Below are 20,159 nucleotides of genomic sequence, written 5' to 3' on the forward strand. Positions count from 1 at the left end.
CGTGCTTGTTATGCATGAGGTGGTGGAAAAAAAAGATATATCAAAAATAGGCATTCCACTCTCACATCTGCAACCTGGAATTCATCACTGAAGTAAAACATACATCTAAAAAACAAATGGTATAGTAATACTATATCCATAATAGAATGTGATAAGTGATATGTAATAGTGTGTCCTGGTAAGGCCAACTTATTCTACCTGGGGACATCAGGAAATACTTTATCCTTATAAACTAATTATATTTGGATTTTAAAAGTATCTTGAGTAGATTATGTGAAACCATCACAGACTGCTACATTTTTAACATTAGCGTGAACTAGGTGCTGGGAACTGCAGTGTGCATTGATGTCAGTTGGGAGCAAGCTTTTAACTTCACCTTTTCACAACTGTTATGCTCCTTCTCCTTCATCATCTCCCCAGATTTCAGAAGAACTCACAAAACTTTGTAGTATCTTCCCTGGTGCCATTATAAGCCACTGGGTCAGTGTATAGCAGTTTTAAGTTACTTGCTTAATGGCTCATAATGGTTTCTCTACATTTAGTAGGCTCTTGAGTACCTCTAATTTGTCGTCTGATTTATGTTACAGTAAAAGGGGGTTTGGAGGTTTGTTGGACCAGTTGGGTTTGAAGTGTTTGAGCAGTTTCCCTTTAGTCAAATGAACACTTGCTCATAGAACTGAAAGAGCCACCCGCAGCACTTAAAATGGTTCTAAATGGCTATTCCCACCATTGGCCGTACTGATAGGGCCCTGGTCATTGCTGAGCCTCATTGCCCCGGTGCTGGAGACCCCAGTTCCTTCATAATGTGGCTGTATCTTGTCCAGATCCTTAGTAATTCAGAGAACAAATCAGAGGCCTTTGCTCCAGTTTGGACTCAAGGTAAATGGTCGTCTCAGATGGAAAGAAGGCAAAGTTGTAAAATGGAGGAGTAAGATGATACCACAAAGATCATTTCACACAACCTCTTCAGGAAATGAGGGCTCAGCAAGGTATGATGATTTATCCAAAGACACAATACTACTGCTCTGGTTTTCTACTGCTGCATGGTAAACCACCTCAAATCTAACAACCTAAATGAAGAACTATTCCACTATAGCTAATGATTTTGAGGGTCAGAAATTCAATCAGGATTCAATTTTGAGCAGTTCTGCTGTCTGTGATGTTGATGCAAGCCACTCAGTGGTACTCAGCTGGTGGATGAGCTTGTCTGGAGGGTCTACACTAGCTTTACTCATGTGCCTGGCACATGAGATGGCTGAATGGCTGGGCTTAGCTGGAACAGTCTACCAGAGTGCCCACACGGTGGTCCTGGAGTAGTCACACTTCTTTTAGAGTATCTGGCTTCTCCCAGAAAGAGCATCTCAAGAGAATAAGGGAGACACTCCATAGCCTTTTCTTACCCCTTCCTGACCTTGGAAGTCATGCGTCATTCACTTCTGCTGCATTCTTTTGGTTGCAAGTGAGTCATGAGGCCAATCCAGATTCTAGGATTCCACATCGTGTTAGGGCAGTGGCAAAATCATACTGTAGAAAAAGTATGTGGACTATGAACTTGCAGTGGTCATGTTTATAAAATGCAATCTGTCACAAAATTTTTATGATAGAAATAGAATAAAATAATACAATTATTTCATGTCACAGCTGGAAAAATAGTTCCCAGATGCTCTCAAGGAGGATCCTTTACTAGCTTTTAGCATTAAACAATTTTATAACTACCTACATGTTAGCAGTTAAAACTTACTGTTATCTAGTTAAACTTATTGTATGACTAAAAGTCACTATAAAATAAATAATGCCCCTAATTTTTTATTGTGTTAATGAATATCATGAAAGTAACTAGTTTTACATACATTTAAAAAATTGAAGTATGAATATATATGAAAAATATGCTATATCCAATTCAGACAGTGGTTGTAGGATGCCTGGATCTCCAGTCTCTTGGCCGTAACTCTGGTAGCCCCTAGGAGTCTATATACTTTAGGTAGAAAGCCACTGTCTAATCCAACTGCCTTATTTTATAGGTGAAAAGTTTGAGGTTCAGAGATGTGATATGACTTACTGAAAGCCACATAGGCACATACACACAAAAATCAGTGCAAGAGAGGGACTCAATCAGATTGCCCAACAAAATCTAAGTTTTTTGGAGCAGAGAGTTAATGAATAATAGGTGATTGGTCTCAGAATATGGAAGACTTGGAAATGTTTTCGTATGTTTCAGGGAAGTAGGAAGCCAGGAAGAGGGGAGGTAAGAGGGAAGGTCAGGCAGCAGTCCTCCAAGTGAGATGCATGGTCCCAATACCTTTGCAGGGGAACCCATGAAGTCAATGCCATTTTCATAATAATGCTAAGACATAATTTTATTTATTCACTCTCATTCTCTCACACATGTAAAGTGGAGTTTTCCAGAGGCTACATGATGCCTAATATCACAACAGATTGAATACAGCATAAATATGAGGATTCTGCTGCATTCTATTAAGCTAATCATTAAATTGGTTTGCAAAAATGTAAACTAATACCATTCTCACTATTTTTTAAGTTTGGAAAACATAATTATAATAATTATTTCCATTAAAATACTGTTTTTGTTATGATGTAGTAGGTTTATTTTCTTATTTTTTAAACAATGTAACAAATATTTTAACAATTTAACAGCTTTATAATATGGCAAATATTAATACATACAACAAAACAAAAGCTCTTTGGGATCCCCAATAATCTTTAAGAATGTAAAGGGGTCTTAAGACCAGAAGTTTGAGAACCCCTGTTATAGGGTATATGGAAAAGCACTAAGTACTTTTGCAAACCACAGTGACAGAGAAATGCACCATTCTTTTTGACAGAAATAGCCATTTTTAATTTGTCTTTCAGCAGACTAGCAATCACCTCCCCACTCTTCAATGAGAGTGAGTACATAAAATAGCTTAGGTTTGTGATAAATAACTTATTTATCTAATGTTAATGCAATTCACTTAGTAGAGAAAGGGACTTTCTTACTCGTAAAGCACATTTGTTACATTAGCAACTAGTTGGCAATTAATCTAACAAGTAAGTAGAGGCAGAAATGTAATAATCACTTTAGAACATTCCTAATCTAACAAGTAAGTAGAGGCAGAAATGTAATAATCACTTTAGAACATTCCAGCTGACAAAGGATTCGTTCTCTTCCCGTTCTCGAGAAAGTACTCACATTGGTGCATTGGAACTAATTCCCACACTGGTGGTCTCCACATATGTGGTAGTAATCATTATAGACTGCATTTTCAGTGTTCCCATGATGCTAGTTTGATGGAGTGCAATATAAGTAAACAAATCTGTCTCTAAAGTAGAGGTTGGCAGACTTTTTAATAAAGGACTAGATGATAAATATTTTAGGTTTCGCAGGATGCATGATCTCTGTCCCCACTACTCAGCTCTGCCTTTGAAGCATGAAAACAACCATCGACAATACAAAAATGAATGAGTGTGGCAGTGTTCCAATAAAACTTTATTCACAAAAACAAACAGCCAGATTTGGCTCATGTGCCATAGTTTGCTGACCCCTACTCTAAAACAATGTAAAATCTCTACCTGCTGTGATGTGATTTTACTATGTTTAAGTATGCCTGCTTGAAACTGTAATCTGGTCTACATTAATGATAGAAAATTATAATTATTGAGCATCTATTATGCACCAAGTATCAGATGTCTAACTTACATTATCCCCAAAACTCATAAGCGTATTCCCAAAAGTTAGTATATTTATTTCCATTTTACAGATAAAGCATACTCAGATCAGACATTTCCCAGAGTCACAAAATTAGTAAGCTATACAGCCTGGATATGCCTGCATCTTTCAGATAATTTATTCTAGGTCCAGTATTTCATTTTCAAGATCACTGTCATGGATATGCACTGCTTCCTAATTGCCTATCACCCTCTCACTTAGCTAAATTTCTTTTATATTGAACTAAAAAAGCAGAATAATATGGTCTCTGTGTTATTAAAGAATTTTACCACAGCACAACGTCAGTAAAACAGTCAATGCATTCATCTTTATTGAACTGAACTGTCCCAGTGGCCATCTTAGTGCTAATAATCAAGTTTAAAAAGCTGAAAATTCCAAATTAAAGTGACCACACAATTAGACCCAGAGTTGTTGTTTTGAAGCTGTGAATTTCTGAATGTACACTTGAGATTTTGAGGAGCGTGTGAATTATTTCATTTCCATGAATCAGATGCCTTCTTAATAGTAATCATCTCTGATATTTGTATAGTTTTTTACAAAATGCCTTCATGAATTTTTTTCTTCTATTGATAATCATCATAGCAGCCAACTTTTTTTAAATATTTCAACTTTCATTTCAGATTCAGGGGTTACAGGTGCAGGTTTGTTACATGAGTATATTGCATGACACTGTGGTTTGGTGTACAATTGATCTCATTACCCAGGTAGTAAGCATAGGACCCAATAGGTAGTTTTTCAGCCCTTGCTCTCCTCCCTCTCTCACTGCTCCAGTAGTCACCGTTGTCCACTGTTCCCATCTTTATGTCCATGTGTACCCAATGTTTAGCTCTCAGAAGTGAGAACATGTGGTATTTGATTTTCTGTTGCTGTGCTAATTCCCTTAGGATAATGGCCTTCAGCTGCATCCAGTGTGTTACAGAAAACATTATTATTATTATTTTTTTTTGGCTGTGTAGTATTCTATGGTATATAAGTGCCAAATTTTCTTTATTCAATTCACTGTTGATTGGCACCTAGATTGATTATATGCCTTTGCTATTATGAATAGTGCTTTGATGAACATACGAGTGCATGTGTCTTTTTGGCAAAATGATTTCTTTTCCTTTGAGTATATACCAGTAATAGGATGGCTGGGTTGAATGGTAGTTCTGTTTTAAGTTCTTTAAGAAATCTCCAAACTGCTTTCCACAGTGGCTGAACTAATTTACATTCCCACAAACAGTATATAAGTGTTTCCTTTTCCCCATAGCCTCACCAACATCTGTTATTTTTTAACGTTTTAGTAATAGGTATTCTGACTGGTGTGAGATAGTATCTCATTGTGGTTTTGATTGGCATTTCTCTCACAATCAGTGACATTGGGCATTTTTTCATATGTATGTTGACCACTTGCAGGTTGTCTTTTGAGAAGTGTCTGCTCATGTCCTTTGCCCAGTTTTTAACAGGGTTCTTTATTTGTTTATTTTTGCTTATTGAATTGTATAAATTCCTTATAGATTCTGAATATTAGATCTTTGCCAGAGAAATAGTTTGATAATATTTTCTCCCACTCTATCTACCAATTGTTACTCTGTTAATAGTTTTTTTTCTAACTGTGCAGAAGCTCTTTAGTTTAATTAGGTCCCACTTGTCAATATTTTTTGTTGCAATTTTTGTTGTTGTTGTTGCTTTTGAGGACTTACATAAATTCTTTGCCAAGGCCAACATCCAGAATGATATTTCATATGTTGTCTTCTAGGATTTCTATAATTTGAGGTCTTACATTTAAAGCTTTATTCAATCTTGAATTAATTTTTGTATATGGTGAAATGTAAGGGTCCAGTTTCATTCTTCTGCATATTGCTAGCCAGTTATCCCAGCATTATTTATTGAATAGGGAGTCCTTTCTTCATTTCTTATTTTTGTCAACTTTGTCAAAGAAGAGATGGCTGTAGGTATGTGGCTTTATTTCTGGATTCTCTATCCTGTTCCACTGGTCTTATGTGTCTGCTTTTGTCCCAGAACCATGCTTCTTTGGTTATTGTAGCCTTATAGTATAGTTTGAAGTTGGGTAATGTGATGCCTCTGGCTGTTCTTTTTGCTTAGGAATACTTTGATGATTCAGGCTCTTTCTTGTTCTATATGAATTTTACAATAGCTTTTTCTAATTCTGTGAAAAACTATGTTTATAGTTTGATAAAAGTAGCATTGAATCTGTAGATTGCTTTTGGCAGTATGGCCATTTTAACAATATTGATTCTTCCGATTCATAAGCATGGAATGTTTTTCCATTTGTTTGTGTCATCTATGATTTCTTTCACCAGTGTTTTGTAGTTCTCCTTGTAGAGATCTTTTACCTCTTTGGTTAGATGTATTCCTAGGCATTTCATTTTTTTCTAGCTATTATAAATGGGATTGTGTTCTTGATGGAGCTCTCCCCTTGCATAGAAATGCTACTGATTTTTGCACATTTACTTTGTATTCTGAAACTTTGCTGAATATCAGTTCTAGGAGTCTTTCGCCATACTCTTTATGGGTTTCTAGATATAGAATTATATCATCAACAAAGAGAGACAGTTTGACTTCTTTTCCTATTTGGATATCTTTTACTTCTTTCTCATGCCTGAGTGCTCTGGTGAGGACTTTTAGTACTATATTGAACAGGAATGGGGGGAGTCGACATGCTTGTCTTGTTTCTGCTCTTAAGCAGAATGCTTCCAGCTTTTGCCCATTCAGTATGATGTTGGCTGTGGGTTTGTCATAGATGGCTCTTATTATTTTCAGGTATGTTCCTTCACTGCCTAGTTTGTTGAGGGTTTTTATCCTGAAGGGATTTGGATTTTCTCAAAACCTTTTTTCTACATCTATTGAGATGATCATGTGGTTTTTGATATGTGTATGTTGTTTGCTTCCCAGGAATAAGGCATACTTGATTGTAATGGCTTAAATTTTGTTGTGCCACCGGATTTGGGTTGCTACTATTTTGTTGGGAATTTTTGCAGCTAACATTTTTTCAGTCCTCACCATGTAACAGGCACTGGACTCAACACTTCCCATGCACCAGCTCCTCTAATTCTCCTATGTCACTATCAGACAAAGGGTGATACTCCTTCCATTATGAATGGCAAACTAAGCCTTGGAGAAATTAAATATTTTGTCCACAGTTATTCAGATTATATGTGGTAGAGTTGAGATTTGAAAGCAGTGCTAAAGCCAGTATGCTGCATATAGATTTTCAGCTACCTGAAGACAGAGGCCATACCTGACCTTCTTTCATTGACTTTTTAGTATGCCCTCCTGACAATAACTTCATGCCTTAATCATTCATGGTATTTAAAAAGAATGTGAAATACAATAGAAAAAGCATTGTAATATATAACATGTAAAATAAACATACAACAAGCAAAATAAATAGGGTACTAAGTTGTATATAGATCATGCTTACAAATTTTTTTAAAAGAAAGAAAAGTCTATGAAGAGTCTAGAAACAGATTTACCAAAATTCTATTGATGGTTATGGAATTATGGATTCAATTATGGGTTCTTTCTTCCTTCTTTTTATTTTTGTCATCTGTTTTCTATATTTTTCATTTTTAAATAAAAATGATGGTAACAAAAGTTTTAAATTAACAATAAAGAGGGAAAAATAAGAAAGTTCTTACATTGTGGTTAGCAGTTTTTAAGTATGAATCATAAAAACTTCCCCCGAGGGACCAACGATCTATTTAAAGAGGCAAAGCATGAAGTTACAAGAGGAGCCCAAGGGCACATAGGAACAAGCTACTGTAGCCCACATCCATAGGGAGAGGGAGAAGGGAGGGAGGTTTTGATTTTTTAAGATGCATGTAGAAACAGAAACCAGCCTAAGGGGCAAATGTCTTGAGTAAATGCATAGAGGTGGGAATCAGCTAGAAGTGCGTCTGAGAGAGAAATGGGCCATTTTGGGGGAGAGGCAATGTTTGAAGGGCAAGATTATGACAAAAACCACCATTTTGACAAGATGAAGGCTGTGGTAATCTGATACCTTCAGAAATAGAGTAGTAGGGGATGTTCCAGACTCTGGGTGTTGTGGAGCATGGTGTTTGGTTCCTGGCTGCATGGGAAGGAAAACATAGGGGAAGATAGTTATTTGCACTTCTCATCTCCTCTTTCTAAGATATCCTACAAAGTTTCTAGACTGACGTTCTTCACTGCAGAGCCAACTATATTACTTTTCCACTCAAAATCCTTCAATAATTCCTGCTGCCTCTCCAGGCCAGTGCAAAGACTTCACATGAGCATTTAAAGCCCTTCACTTCATGGGGCCAACTTTGCCAGCATTGTCTCCAATTCCTCCCCTATGCTTTCTTAGGCTATCGTCTCATTAAATTACTTGGGGTATCCTCCTCTATGTCTGTTAAAAATTCATCAACTTCCCTCTCTTCCCTCAATACTCCTTGTACCTTCATTCATTAATTCATTCGCTCATTTACTCATTTATACCTAGCCCTGGGTTATATTTATTTATATACTTTTCTTACCAGCAATCTAGATGGTACTTTGGAAGACGGAGATCAGATTCTATCTGTCTTTATATCTCAACATCAAGCACAAAAGCTCCGTGATCAGTATATGTCCTACAAATGTTTTGCTGAGCTGAAGACTAGGATGACTGGTAAAGACACTGATAATAAGGAAAAATTTAGAAGTAGAGACCAAATGAAGGAAAATAATGTGTTTGACTCTGACTTGCTCAACTTTTAGGAATAATAAATGACTTTTAAGGCAAATATGGACTTAATTCTACTTTGCTAAAGTCTAGATTTCTGGAAAAAAATTACCTGGTGAAATTCATAGTAAAAGTGTGATGGTGATGAATAAGGTTTTTGCTCAGACAGCCTCCTATTCTATACCAGGTATCCATTCACTTATTTATATATGTATTCATTCATTCAATAAACAATATGTACTACTAAAATCTAGACACTATGGAAAATGCTGAGGAAATAGTAGAAATGTGAAGGAAAATAAAGCTTCTCCTCTTTGAGAATTTATAATCTACTGGGGGTAAAAATCAAGTTTTTGAAAGAGATAGAGATAGGTTCCATTTCCAACAATGAAGCATTTATTTATTTTACATCATTCTCTCACTAAAAACAAATATAAACACTAGAAAAGACACAAGAGACATGTATTTGAGAGTCCTGAGGCCGTGTAGATTTGAGGGGCCAAGAAACTGGACAGAAGAGAAACCCAGGGAGGTGCTTAAGACATTCTGTGCAGATTTTCCACTCAAGGGAATTCCTCAAGGCTGATTCCTAAAATAGTGTGGATAGAAAGGCTGGGAAGCCTAGTTTTAAAAAAATAGCTACTAAGAAACAGAAACTGAGCAGAGCTTTTGGTGGTCTCATGGGACTGGGGAGAAAAACTGAAGTTCAGGGCTATTGAGAGAGCAAGGGATAAAGACTCATAGATGCATCAGAGAAGAGAAGTAGTCCAACAGTCTGAGTGGCTTATCATCTCAAGGCATTCACTAAATAGCAGAAGCAGCATAGAGAGAAACTGAACAAAAACCTAGAGCTAAGAAATTATGAAAATAAACAGCATTTGAGGCTCTCACAGATAAAAATTGGCATTGAAGGCTTGTCAAGGAAGAACACCCCTTGTGAACACAGATTTTCAGTTAGAGTCTTTTGAGGACTATACTGAAGGAGTAAAGGGAATCAGAAATAGATTGGGGCCTTAAAGACATTTGAAGAAACTCAGCCTCTAAATAGCTTAATCCTAATTGGATTCAGGAGAGTTCTCCCATTATAATCACTTGCTAGAAGCTAAAGACTCATGTAAAAACCTTCATAATCTTCATTACACATTGTCTACTATTTAATAAAAACTTAACAAGCATACCAAGAGGTGGAACCAAGAAAGAGACAATAAAAACAGACCTATAGGTGATCCAGACGTAGTCATTACATAGGCATTAAAATAACTATAATGAACCTGTTTAAGACAACAGATACAGTGATTTTCAAAGAACTGGAATTTGAATTGATGTTTGAAGAATACCTTGAATTTCAACTAACCAAGTACTGACTTTACAAAGAACTTAGTTTTTGGATGCAATTCATTCTAGCCAAGGGTGGATCACGGGGATGAGGAACAAAGGAAGAAAGGGTGAGGCACATCATCACAGGTAAAGAGAAGAGAGTTTGGGTAGAATTGAGCAGGAAGAGAGGACAAGCATGGCCTCCCTTCCATATATAAACAATAGAAAATCAAGAGGGTTTTCCTATTAATATTGATTAAATATTCCTGATTGATCAGGACTAGATCAAATGCAGGAGGAAAAACAACAACTCATTGATGTTTATCTATTTTAGGATTTCTTCAGTAAATCTGACCCATTTCTGGAAATTTTTCGTATGAATGATGATGCAACTCAGCAGCTGGTGCACCGAACTGAGGTAAGAAGAGTCATCTTCAGCTACACTATCTTATCTCTTAAGATGATAAATTGACCTGTTTTGAGAAATTCCTTTTCTTTTTTTTTTTTTTTTTTTTTTTTTTTTTTGAGATGGAGTCTCACTGTGTCACCCAGGCTGGAGTGCAGTGGCGCAATCTCAGCTCACTGCAACCTCCGCCTCCCGGCTTCAAACAGTTCTCCGCCTCAGCCTCCTGAGTAGCTGGGATTACAGGTACCTGCCACCATGCCCAGCTAATTTTTGTATTTTTAGTAGAGACAAGGTTTCAGCATCTTGGCCAGGCTGGTCTTGAACTCCTGACCTCGTGATCCACCCTCCTCAGCCTCCCAAAGTGCTGGGATTACAGGCGTGAGCCACCGCACCTGGCCTCCTTTTATTTCTTAATGTCTGTAGATATACACTCAGACCTGAAATCTTCAATGTCCTCAAGAAGATTCTGCCATTTTCAGCTTCTTTTTTCACTTTTAATCCTTAATTTAGTTGTCAAAAGAACCTCTCTAACCCCAATTTCTATTGTTAACTTTCAAAACAGACAATTAGCAACTTATTCATAATAAAAGTATAAATACTAGCTAACATTTAATGAGGTTGTTTGGATGTCTAGGTGCCAAGAATTAGACTGTTATTTACATGCATAATTTTATTTCTCATAAAAATTCCTTACAGATGATGATGATGATGATGATGACCCCCATTTTACAGTTGAAGAAACTGAACTTTAAGAAGGTTAAGTCACTTACCTAGATCTAACACCTAGCACCTGAGGTTTCAATTGAGGTTGACTCTGAGCTTCATGGTAATTTGGGAAGTCAATCTTCCTCTCCAGGGAAAGTACATACATTGGACAGATATCAGTCCTACCACATGAACACCTGACCTTTCCTAGCAGTCACTTAGTCTAGCTGTATCTCCTTCTCACTCTTCCTCTTCTTTCTCCAAGTGACCCCAACTTTATCTCTTATTGCCCTACCCCCTACTACCCACTACCACATACACATTCAACAACTAACCACGATCTCCATTTTTCATTTTATTTTACTTGTAAGCCAGTTCAAGAGGGATTTTGTAGGAGTGAAGTACATTGATAAGAAGGGAGTGATATACTTATGCTGAATGACTTGGAGCTGAGAGAAGACCCACTTATGCTTGCATAGCAGTTGCAGGGTAAAAAAAAGAAGAAACCTCCATGACTTTCATAAGGTGATGGTGTGGTTGCTATGTCCCCACAACATCACTTTGGAAATCCAGTTTCCTGAAGAGACAGAGTTGCAGGTGTTGTTAGGAGAATGTTTCATGACATTGCTATGGCAGACAAAAATTAAATAGTCTTGGATGGGCTAGTTGTGGATATCATCTGATACAAAGTTGATATCTAATAAAATGTGTTTAATAAAAGAATAAACATATAAATGCTGTTAAATATAAATAGTATGTCTATTGAATGCTATAGAACAATGTAATTCTTTGGAACTTAATCCCTGAAGAATAAATTGAGGTACAGCTAGCACAGTTGCCCTGAGTGGCATCTCATCACCACCACCAAAAGAGGTCTTTCACCCATTAAGTTTCCTTAGGTGAAACAAACTTCTTTTGAGGGAAGTGGAGCAAGATGGCCAAATAGAAGCCTCCACTAATCATCCTCTAATCATCCTTCCCACAGGAAGACCAAATTAAACAACTCTCCACACATACACACAAAGCACCTTCATAAGAACCAAACATCAGGTGAATGACCACAGTACTTGGTTTTAACATCATATCATTGAAAGAGACACTGAAGAGGGTAGGAAAGACAGTCTTGAATTGCTGATACCACTCCTCCCTCATCCCCTTGGCAGTGGCTGCGTGGTGCAGATAGAGCAACTGTGTGCTTGGGGAAGAGAGTGCAGTGATTATGGGAGCTTGCACTGGAACTTAGAGCTGCTCCGTCACAGCAGAAAGCAATACTGGGCATAACTCATCCTGTGCCCATGGAAGAAGAATTTAAACCAGTCCTAGCCAGAGGGAATCACTCATCCCAGGAGTGGAAACCTGAGTTTTGGCAAGCCTTGCCACTGCAGGCTGAAGGGCTCTGGGGTCCTAAATAAACTTGAAAGGGAGTCTAAGCCACAAATACTGCAATTTCTGGGCAAGTACTGGTGCTCTGCTGGACTCATAGCCAGTGGGCTTAGGGGGCATGCAACCTAGTGAGACACCAGCCAAAGTCACCAAGGGAATACCTGCACCACCCCTCAGGTGCATGCATCACCAAGGAATGTGTGCCCCACACCCTAGGCAGTGCAGCACACAGCTCCAGGAGACATTCCTTCCTCCCACTCGAGGAGAGGAGAGGAAAGTGTAAATAGAACTTTGTCTCGCAACTTGGATACCACCTCAGCCACAATAGAATAGGGCACCAGGCAGAGTCCTGAGGTCCCCATTCCAGGCCCTAGCTCCCAGCTGACATTTCTAGACAAACCCCAGGCCAGAAGGAAGCTTACTGCCTTGAAGGGAAGCAGGATTCATTACCTTCTGACTAAAAATCTCTTGGGTCCCGAATAATCAGCACTTGTAGCCGGGCTGTACTCGCCATGGGGCCTTGGATGAAACACAGAGACATGGTGGCTTTAGATGTGATGCAGTGCATTCCCAGCTATGGTGGCTATTGGGGGAGATTCTTTCTGCTTGAGCAGAGGAAGTGACAAGGAAAGGGGACTTCGTTTTGCAACTTAGGTACCGGCTCAGCCACAGTGAGGTAGAGCAGCAATTGGGCTCTTGGGGGTCCCCGATGAAAGGCTTTGGCTCTTGGATAGCATTTCTGGACCTGCTTTGGGTAAGACAGTCCACTTCCCTGAAGAGAGAGTCCTAGGACTGGCAGCATTCACCACAAGCTGACTAATGAATACTTGGGCCTTGAGTGAATGTTGGTGGTAGGCAGGCAGTACTTGCTGTGGTCCTAGCTTGGTGGTGGCCAAGGAGAGGCTCCTCTGCTTGTGGAAAGGGGAGGGAAGAGTGGGAAAAATTTTGTCTTATGGCTTGGGTATTAGCTCAAACACAGTAGAATAGAGCACGTGGTGGAGTCCTAAGGTTTCCAACTCCAAGCCCTGGCTCCCATATGACATTTCTGGACTTGCCTGGGACTGGGAGCAACTCACTGTCCTGAGGGAAAGGACACAGCCTGGCTGACTTTGCCATCTGATTGTAGAGTACTAGAGCCTGGTGTGAACATAGGTGGTAGCCCAGCAGTGGTGACCCCAGGCCTTGGGTGAGAGTCAGTACTATGCTGGCTTCACATCTGACCCAGTGCAGTCCAGTGGTGGCAGCCACAGGGGTGCTCGTGTCACCTCACCTTCAACTCCAGGCAGCTCATTACAGAGAGACTCCATTTGTTTGGGAGAAAGTAAAGGAAGAGGAGAAGGGTTTCCACCTGGCAATCCAGGGAATTCTTCCAGATCTTATCCAAGACCACCACTGTACCTCTACAAGTCTGAAAAAGCCCAGCATCACTGAGCTTGGGATGCTGGGATCCCCTAATGCAGATACAGTCACAGTGACAAAAAGAGACCATGACACCCAAATCCCTTTGAATACCTGAAAAGCCTTCCCAAGAAGGATGAGTACGAACAAGCCCAGACTGCAAAGACTACAATAAATATATAAATCTTCAATATCCAGATATACTAGTGAACATCTACAAGCATCAAGATCATCCACAAAAACATGCCCTCAAGAAACAAACTAAATAAGGCACCAGAGACCAATCCTGAAACAAAAGAGTTATATGACCTTTCAGATAGAGAATTCAAAATAGCTATTTTGAGGAAACTTGATGAAATTTAAGATAACACAGAGAAGGAATTCAGAAGCCTATCCAATAAATTTAACGAAGACATTGAAATAATTGTAAGAAATCAAGCAGAAATTCTGGAGTTGAAAAATGCAAGTGACATACTATATAAGGCATCAGAGTCTCTTAACAGCAGAATTGATCAAGCAGAAGAAAGAATTGGTGAGCTTGAAGAGAGGCTATTTGAAAATACACAATCAGAAGAGATAAGAGAAAAAAGAATTTTTTAAAATGAAGCATGCCTACACGATCAAGAAAATAGCCTCAAAAGGGAAAATCTAAGAGTTCTTGGCCATAAAGAATAAGGAGAAAAAGAGATAAGGGTAGAAAGTTTATTCAAAGGGATAAGAGAGAACTTACCAAACTTAGAGAAAGATATCAACATTCAAGCACAAGGTTATAGAACACCAAATAGATATAACCAAAATAAGATGACTTCAAGATAGTTAATAATCAAACCCCCAAAGCTCTAAAGAAAATATCCTAAAAGGAATATGAGAAAAGAAAAACAAATTACGTACAATACAGCTGTAATACATCTGACAGCAGAATTCTCAGTAGAAACCTTAAAGACCAGGGGAGAGTGGTGTAACATATTTAAAGTGCTGAAGGAAAAAACTTGTATCCTAGAATAGCATATTCAGCAAAAATATTCTTCAGTTATGAAGAAGAAATAAAGACTTCCCTAGAAAAACAAAATCTGAGGGATTTCATTAACACCAGAACTGTAAAGGGAGTTCTTCAATCTGAAACAACACTACATTAATGAGCAATAAGAAATCATCAACTCACTGGTAATAGCAAATACACAGAAAAACACAGAATATTATAATGCTGTAATTGTGGTGTGTAAACTACCAACATTTTGAGTAGATAGGGTGAAAGATAAACTGGTCACATGTTTATAGCAGCACAATTTGCAATTGCAAAAATATGGAACCAGCCCAAATGTCTATCAATCAATGAGTGGATAAAGAAATTGTGGTATTTGTATACCATGGAATACTACTTAGCCATAAAAAGGAATGAAATAATGGCATTCATAGCAACCTGGATGGAATTGGAGATTATTATTCTAAGCAAAGTAACTCAGGAATGGAAAACCAAACATTTTATGTTCTCACTTCTTATAAGTGGTAGCTAAGCTAAGATACAAAGGAATAAGAATGATCCATGGACTTTGCGGACCCAGGGAAAAGGATGGGAGGGGGTTGAGTGAGAAAAGACTGCAAACTGAGTGCAGCGTATACTGCTCAGTTGATGAGTGCACCAAAATCTCACAAATCACCACTGAAGGACTTACTCATGTAACCAAATAGCACCTACCCTCAAAAACCTATAGAAATAAAAAAATTAAAAAATAAAATGCATTTCTGTGGGGAAAAGAAGATATAACAATCCCTTAGAAAGAAAGTATAATGAAATACTTTTATTTTTCTATTTATTTTCTTTCTATGAAAGAAAATTTTAAAAAATTAACTACAACAACTTTTCAAGACATAGTCATTAAAATAATATATAAACAACAAAAAGTTAAAAAGCTGGGGGACAAAGTTAAAGGATAGAGTTTTTATTAATTTTTTCTTTGTTTGTTAGTTTGTCTGTTTCTTTATGCAATCAGTGTTGAGTTGTTGTCAGTTTAAATTAATGGGTTTTGGTATGCAATCTTCAAGAGATCCAGATATCTCACACCCAAGGTCTCCTGACACATATAGGCTCAAAATAAAGGGATGGAGGAAAATTTACCAAGCAAATGGAAAACAAAACAAAACAAAAAAAGCAGGGGTTGCAATCCTAGTTTCCAACAAAACAGACTTTAAACCAACAAAGATCAAAAAAGGCAAAGGAAGCCATTACATAATGGTAAAAAGTGTAATTCAGCAAGAAGAGCTAACTGTTCTAAATATGTATGCACCTAGATTAATATAGCAAGTTTTTACAGACCTTCAAAGAGACTTAGGCCCCCACACAATAATAGTGGGAGACTTTAACACCTCACAGACAATATTAATAAATTATAAATCCATATAAAGTTGGGAAATTTATATTAACCCAAATAATTTTTTACCTAATTCTTCTTCTTGCTATCGCTTTAATCATCTTAAGGGTACTAGGACACATGACAAAGTCACACAGAAGCATTATTTCTCCACTTCAATGCATTAGAAGAAATTTAACAATGAGTCTATAGTTATATTAAGGAATCTGGTAGAAGAGGGAATCATGTATAAAATAATTATGTTATTTGGATAGATAATTAATTTAAAAAAAAATTCTAGGCCAGGTGCTGTGGCTCACGCCTGTAATCCCAGCACTTTGGGAGGCCGACGTGGGCGGATCATCTGAGGTCGGGAGTTCAAGACCAGCCTGACCAACATGGAGAAACCCCTTCTCTACTAAAATACAAAATTAGCTGGGTGTGGTGGGGCATGCCTGTAATCCCAGCTACTTGGGAGGCTGAGGCAGGAAAATCACTTGAACCCAGGAGGCAGAGGTTGCAGTGAGCCGAGATAGTACCATTGCACTACAGCCTGGGCAATAAGAGCAAAACTCCATCTCAAAAAAAAAAAAAAAAAAAAAAAAACTAAGACTTCCACTAACTAAAGACTTCCTAGGTAGAAAAATCAATATGACAGAATTCCATTTAACTTTATTTGTATATCACCTAGAGCAGTGGTTCTGAAACTTTATACCTCAGAATCACCTAGAAGACCCACCTCTAGAGTGTCTGTCAGTAGTTCTGGGTGAGGACTAGAAATTTCTGTTTTTAAGAAGTTTCCAGATGATGCAGGAACCACACTTTGGGAACCCCTGCCCTCGAGTACACAGTACAATGCTAGGCACAGAGCAGCTACTCGTACATTCTGAACCAAATTGAATTATCAGAACCATAGTGATGGCAAGATATGATTTGACTCATATAGATTCTTAGGCCAGGATTAGCCAAGTTTGTGATTAGTAAAGTGGCATTGGGGAGTTATACATGATATAAATGATGAATTGATGGGTGCTGACGAGTTGATGGGTGCAGCACACCAACATGGCATAAGTATACATATGTAACAAACCTGCACGTTATGCACATGTACCCTAGAACTTAAAGTATAATAATAATAAATAAAAAAGGGTTTTCCTATGTTATAGACATAGTTTATAATCTTAAGATCTGCCTTGTCGTGCCTTTCCAGGATATTCTAATTGAGTTGGTGATAAGCTAGTTTAAGTATGGTCCTGGGATTTTTCTTCTAGAAACTTCTCTTCTGACTTGCAATCTGATGTCACTCAAGGTCACAGATTACCAGACCATCCAATTATTTAGCAGCAGAATTGTCTTGCTATATCCTTCACCCCGCTAAAAGTCTTTACCTTTGCTGACCCTAAGAGAAGAGAATTTATACCACAAGACTGACAGTCCTACAGAACTGAGAATTCTTTATCAATGGGCAGAGACAGCCCTATCCTTAATTTCAACCCCTTTTGATATAGAAGGGATCATTCTCAGCATCCACATGCTGGGAAATATTATTGGCATTATTCATGAAACAACAGCCAGGACGGTGACCACAGGAGGTCTGCTCATAATGACCTACTTAGTGGGTACCCTTAAAAGATTTACTACATCAAGTTTTTATTAAGGCACCTCTTCCAGGCTATTGCTCTTTTCATATGCATCACAATGGTTTCTCAAGTAGTTTTAATGTGGAAATGCAAAAATGTCAAGCATTTCTCCCCCACTCACCACTCCTCTCTTTCTTTTCCCAGGTTGTGATGAATAACTTAAGCCCAGCCTGGAAATCATTCAAAGTATCCGTAAATTCTCTATGCAGCGGAGACCCAGACCGCCGGCTGAAGGTCAGAAATCTGTGTCCAAGAAATGTGATTTGTTAAAAAAATGTATTTAATCCTTCTCTTTTCAAAATAGTATTGGCAAACCCCAAATTTTCTTTACAATGTACCCAACCCTCTCATCTTTTAGCATCTTAATGGAAGAAACAAGGGCTATTTCTTCTGCAAGGGCCATTGAAGCTCATGTGAAAGCCCAAAATAAATTCCAATTGTGTTATATCAAGAGGCAAAACCCACGTCTTCTGAAAGACAAAACCATGACAATAAATTCAGGGTATAAATGAGAGTTATTAAAATGAAAATGGTGTCATATCAATTATCTACTGTTACATAACAGAATAATGCAAAATTTAGTAGCTTAGAACAAGAAGCATTTATTTAGCTTACGATTCTGGGTACTGGCAAGTTGGGCTGAACTAATCTAGGTGGCTCTTCTGTTGGTCTTGCCTGGACTTTCTCAGGCATTTGTGATCAGCTACCCAAGAGGAGGGTGGTTCTGCTTCTGGGGGTTGGCTGGCTGTCGTCTGGAATGAGAGGAGGAGTGGGGCCATATGGCTCTCATCATCCCCAGGCCAGCTTGGACTAACACACACAGTGAACTTAGGGTTCTAAGAATGCAAGAACAGAACCCTATAAGACCTCTTTAGGGCCTCATCATCCCCAGGCCAGCTTGGACTAACACACACAGTGAACTTAGGGTTCTAAGAATGCAAGAACAGAACCCCATAAGACCTCTTTAGGGCCTAGGCTCAGAACTCACACAGGTCACTTTCTGCACAGTCTAGGTCAAAGCAAGTCACCTGGTCAATACAGACTTAAAGGGTGAGGAGATAGACTACATCTCTTGGTGGGAGAAGCTCCAAAGTATTGTGGCCACTTTTTCAATCTATCACAAAGGCTTTCTGAGCACCTTGGGAATGTAAAAGTTGGAAGAAAATATGCATTCAGAATCACCAAAGGAAGACCCTAGGCTGAATGTCAGAAGCAGATTTCAGGAGATGTTTTTTATAGTCCATGCTCTGGCCTTTCTTCTACTGTGAAAGTCTAGAAGTTCCTTGTTGTCAATGGCCCAGAGTTGATTCAACCAATTAAGGATAACTAAGCAAATTTACTGGAGACTTGTGCCTATAAACTAAAAGGCCAATTGATTAATGTTCAGTGAAAAACACAACCATCAACCAGACCCGGCAGTCATATCAGCTTCTCAAGGGCATTTTCTTGTGGGCAAACCATGGAGAAGACAATCATCAGAATGTTGCTGTGATTGCCTGAAATCAGAACTGGGTAACTGAGACAGTTAATGGCTTCATTTGCTGAAAACCAGGAGTGCCTACCTCCACTGTCCATCAGGCAGAGTAAACATTCATGTTGACTTTTCAGGGGAACTAATCCCCTGGAAAGTGTTAGCTGGGCACTGAGGATGTTTGCCTTAGTAGCTTTACATTTTCCTCATTACTTTTGCCCTACAAACCTTCTGACAGATACAATTTTTTGATTCATCGATGTGCTCAGTCAGGTTAGAATCCCATCTGATTGGTTAATTCCAAGTTCTTTAAGGTGGCTTTATATTCTTTGCTTAAATCCATTCTGTATGAGCTTTGCAGTTGAACTCTTAGCAGACATGTTCACTTCCATGTTCTTGAGGAGCAACTCAGAGTTGCACCTGATATCTCTGTAAGAACCGAGATATTCAAGCCTCAACCCCACTGGAAACCTTCAATTCAAAATCAGGATTCCTGGCTATTTGGTCCTTCATGTGGAAGTTCCTATGCAGAATGGTCAAGAGCTGTGACTTCAGGCATAGGATGGCAGTTATCACTTACACTTTGAGTAGCACCCTCCTATTCCCAGAGAGGTAAATGACCCTCTTTGGCCAGAAATAAAATAATACCTCTTTTAGCCATATATCAGCTTTTTATGAGGAGTCATTAAATGGATAAAAGGAGAGGGTCATCTGTAATTGAATTTTAAAAATGCAGAAAAGGAACACTTTGTCACTTTGTGAGTGCTCTGCTGCCTGTAGAGAAATAAGTGGGAGCTAAGGAAATAGATGACTGATTGATTGATAGATGATAGATAGATGATAGAGGAAAGAGAGGAAGAAAGAATGTGAGAAGGAAAAATAGAGGAAAAGAAGGAAAAAAAGAAGAAAGGAAGGAGAAAGGAAGGGAGTGGGGAGAGAAGGATCAGGGTTTTTCCACACGTGCACTATTGATGTTTGGATTTTGCTGCGGGGAGCTGTCCTGTGCCTGTAGGATCCTTAACAGCAACCTTAGCTAGTAGATGCCAGTAGTATTCCACCCTCTGTCATATACACACT

General features: G+C 38.5%; 1 protein-coding gene across 1 annotated transcript in view; it reads left to right on the forward strand.

Annotated features, from left to right (window-relative positions):
* Positions 1–20,159, forward strand: part of CPNE4 (copine 4) — a 526,733-nt gene that overhangs the window by 356,286 nt on the left and 150,288 nt on the right. The window contains exons 6-7 of the mRNA XM_033212672.1: positions 10,066–10,149; positions 17,756–17,845. Coding sequence (XP_033068563.1) covers positions 10,066–10,149; positions 17,756–17,845 — 174 coding nt within the window. The remainder of the gene's footprint in view (positions 1–10,065; positions 10,150–17,755; positions 17,846–20,159) is intronic.

The sequence above is a fragment of the Trachypithecus francoisi genome, unplaced genomic scaffold, assembly GCF_009764315.1.
Source record: "Trachypithecus francoisi isolate TF-2019V2 unplaced genomic scaffold, Tfra_2.0 Lachesis_group0, whole genome shotgun sequence".
In the NCBI taxonomy this organism is placed as follows: Eukaryota; Metazoa; Chordata; class Mammalia; order Primates; family Cercopithecidae; genus Trachypithecus; species Trachypithecus francoisi.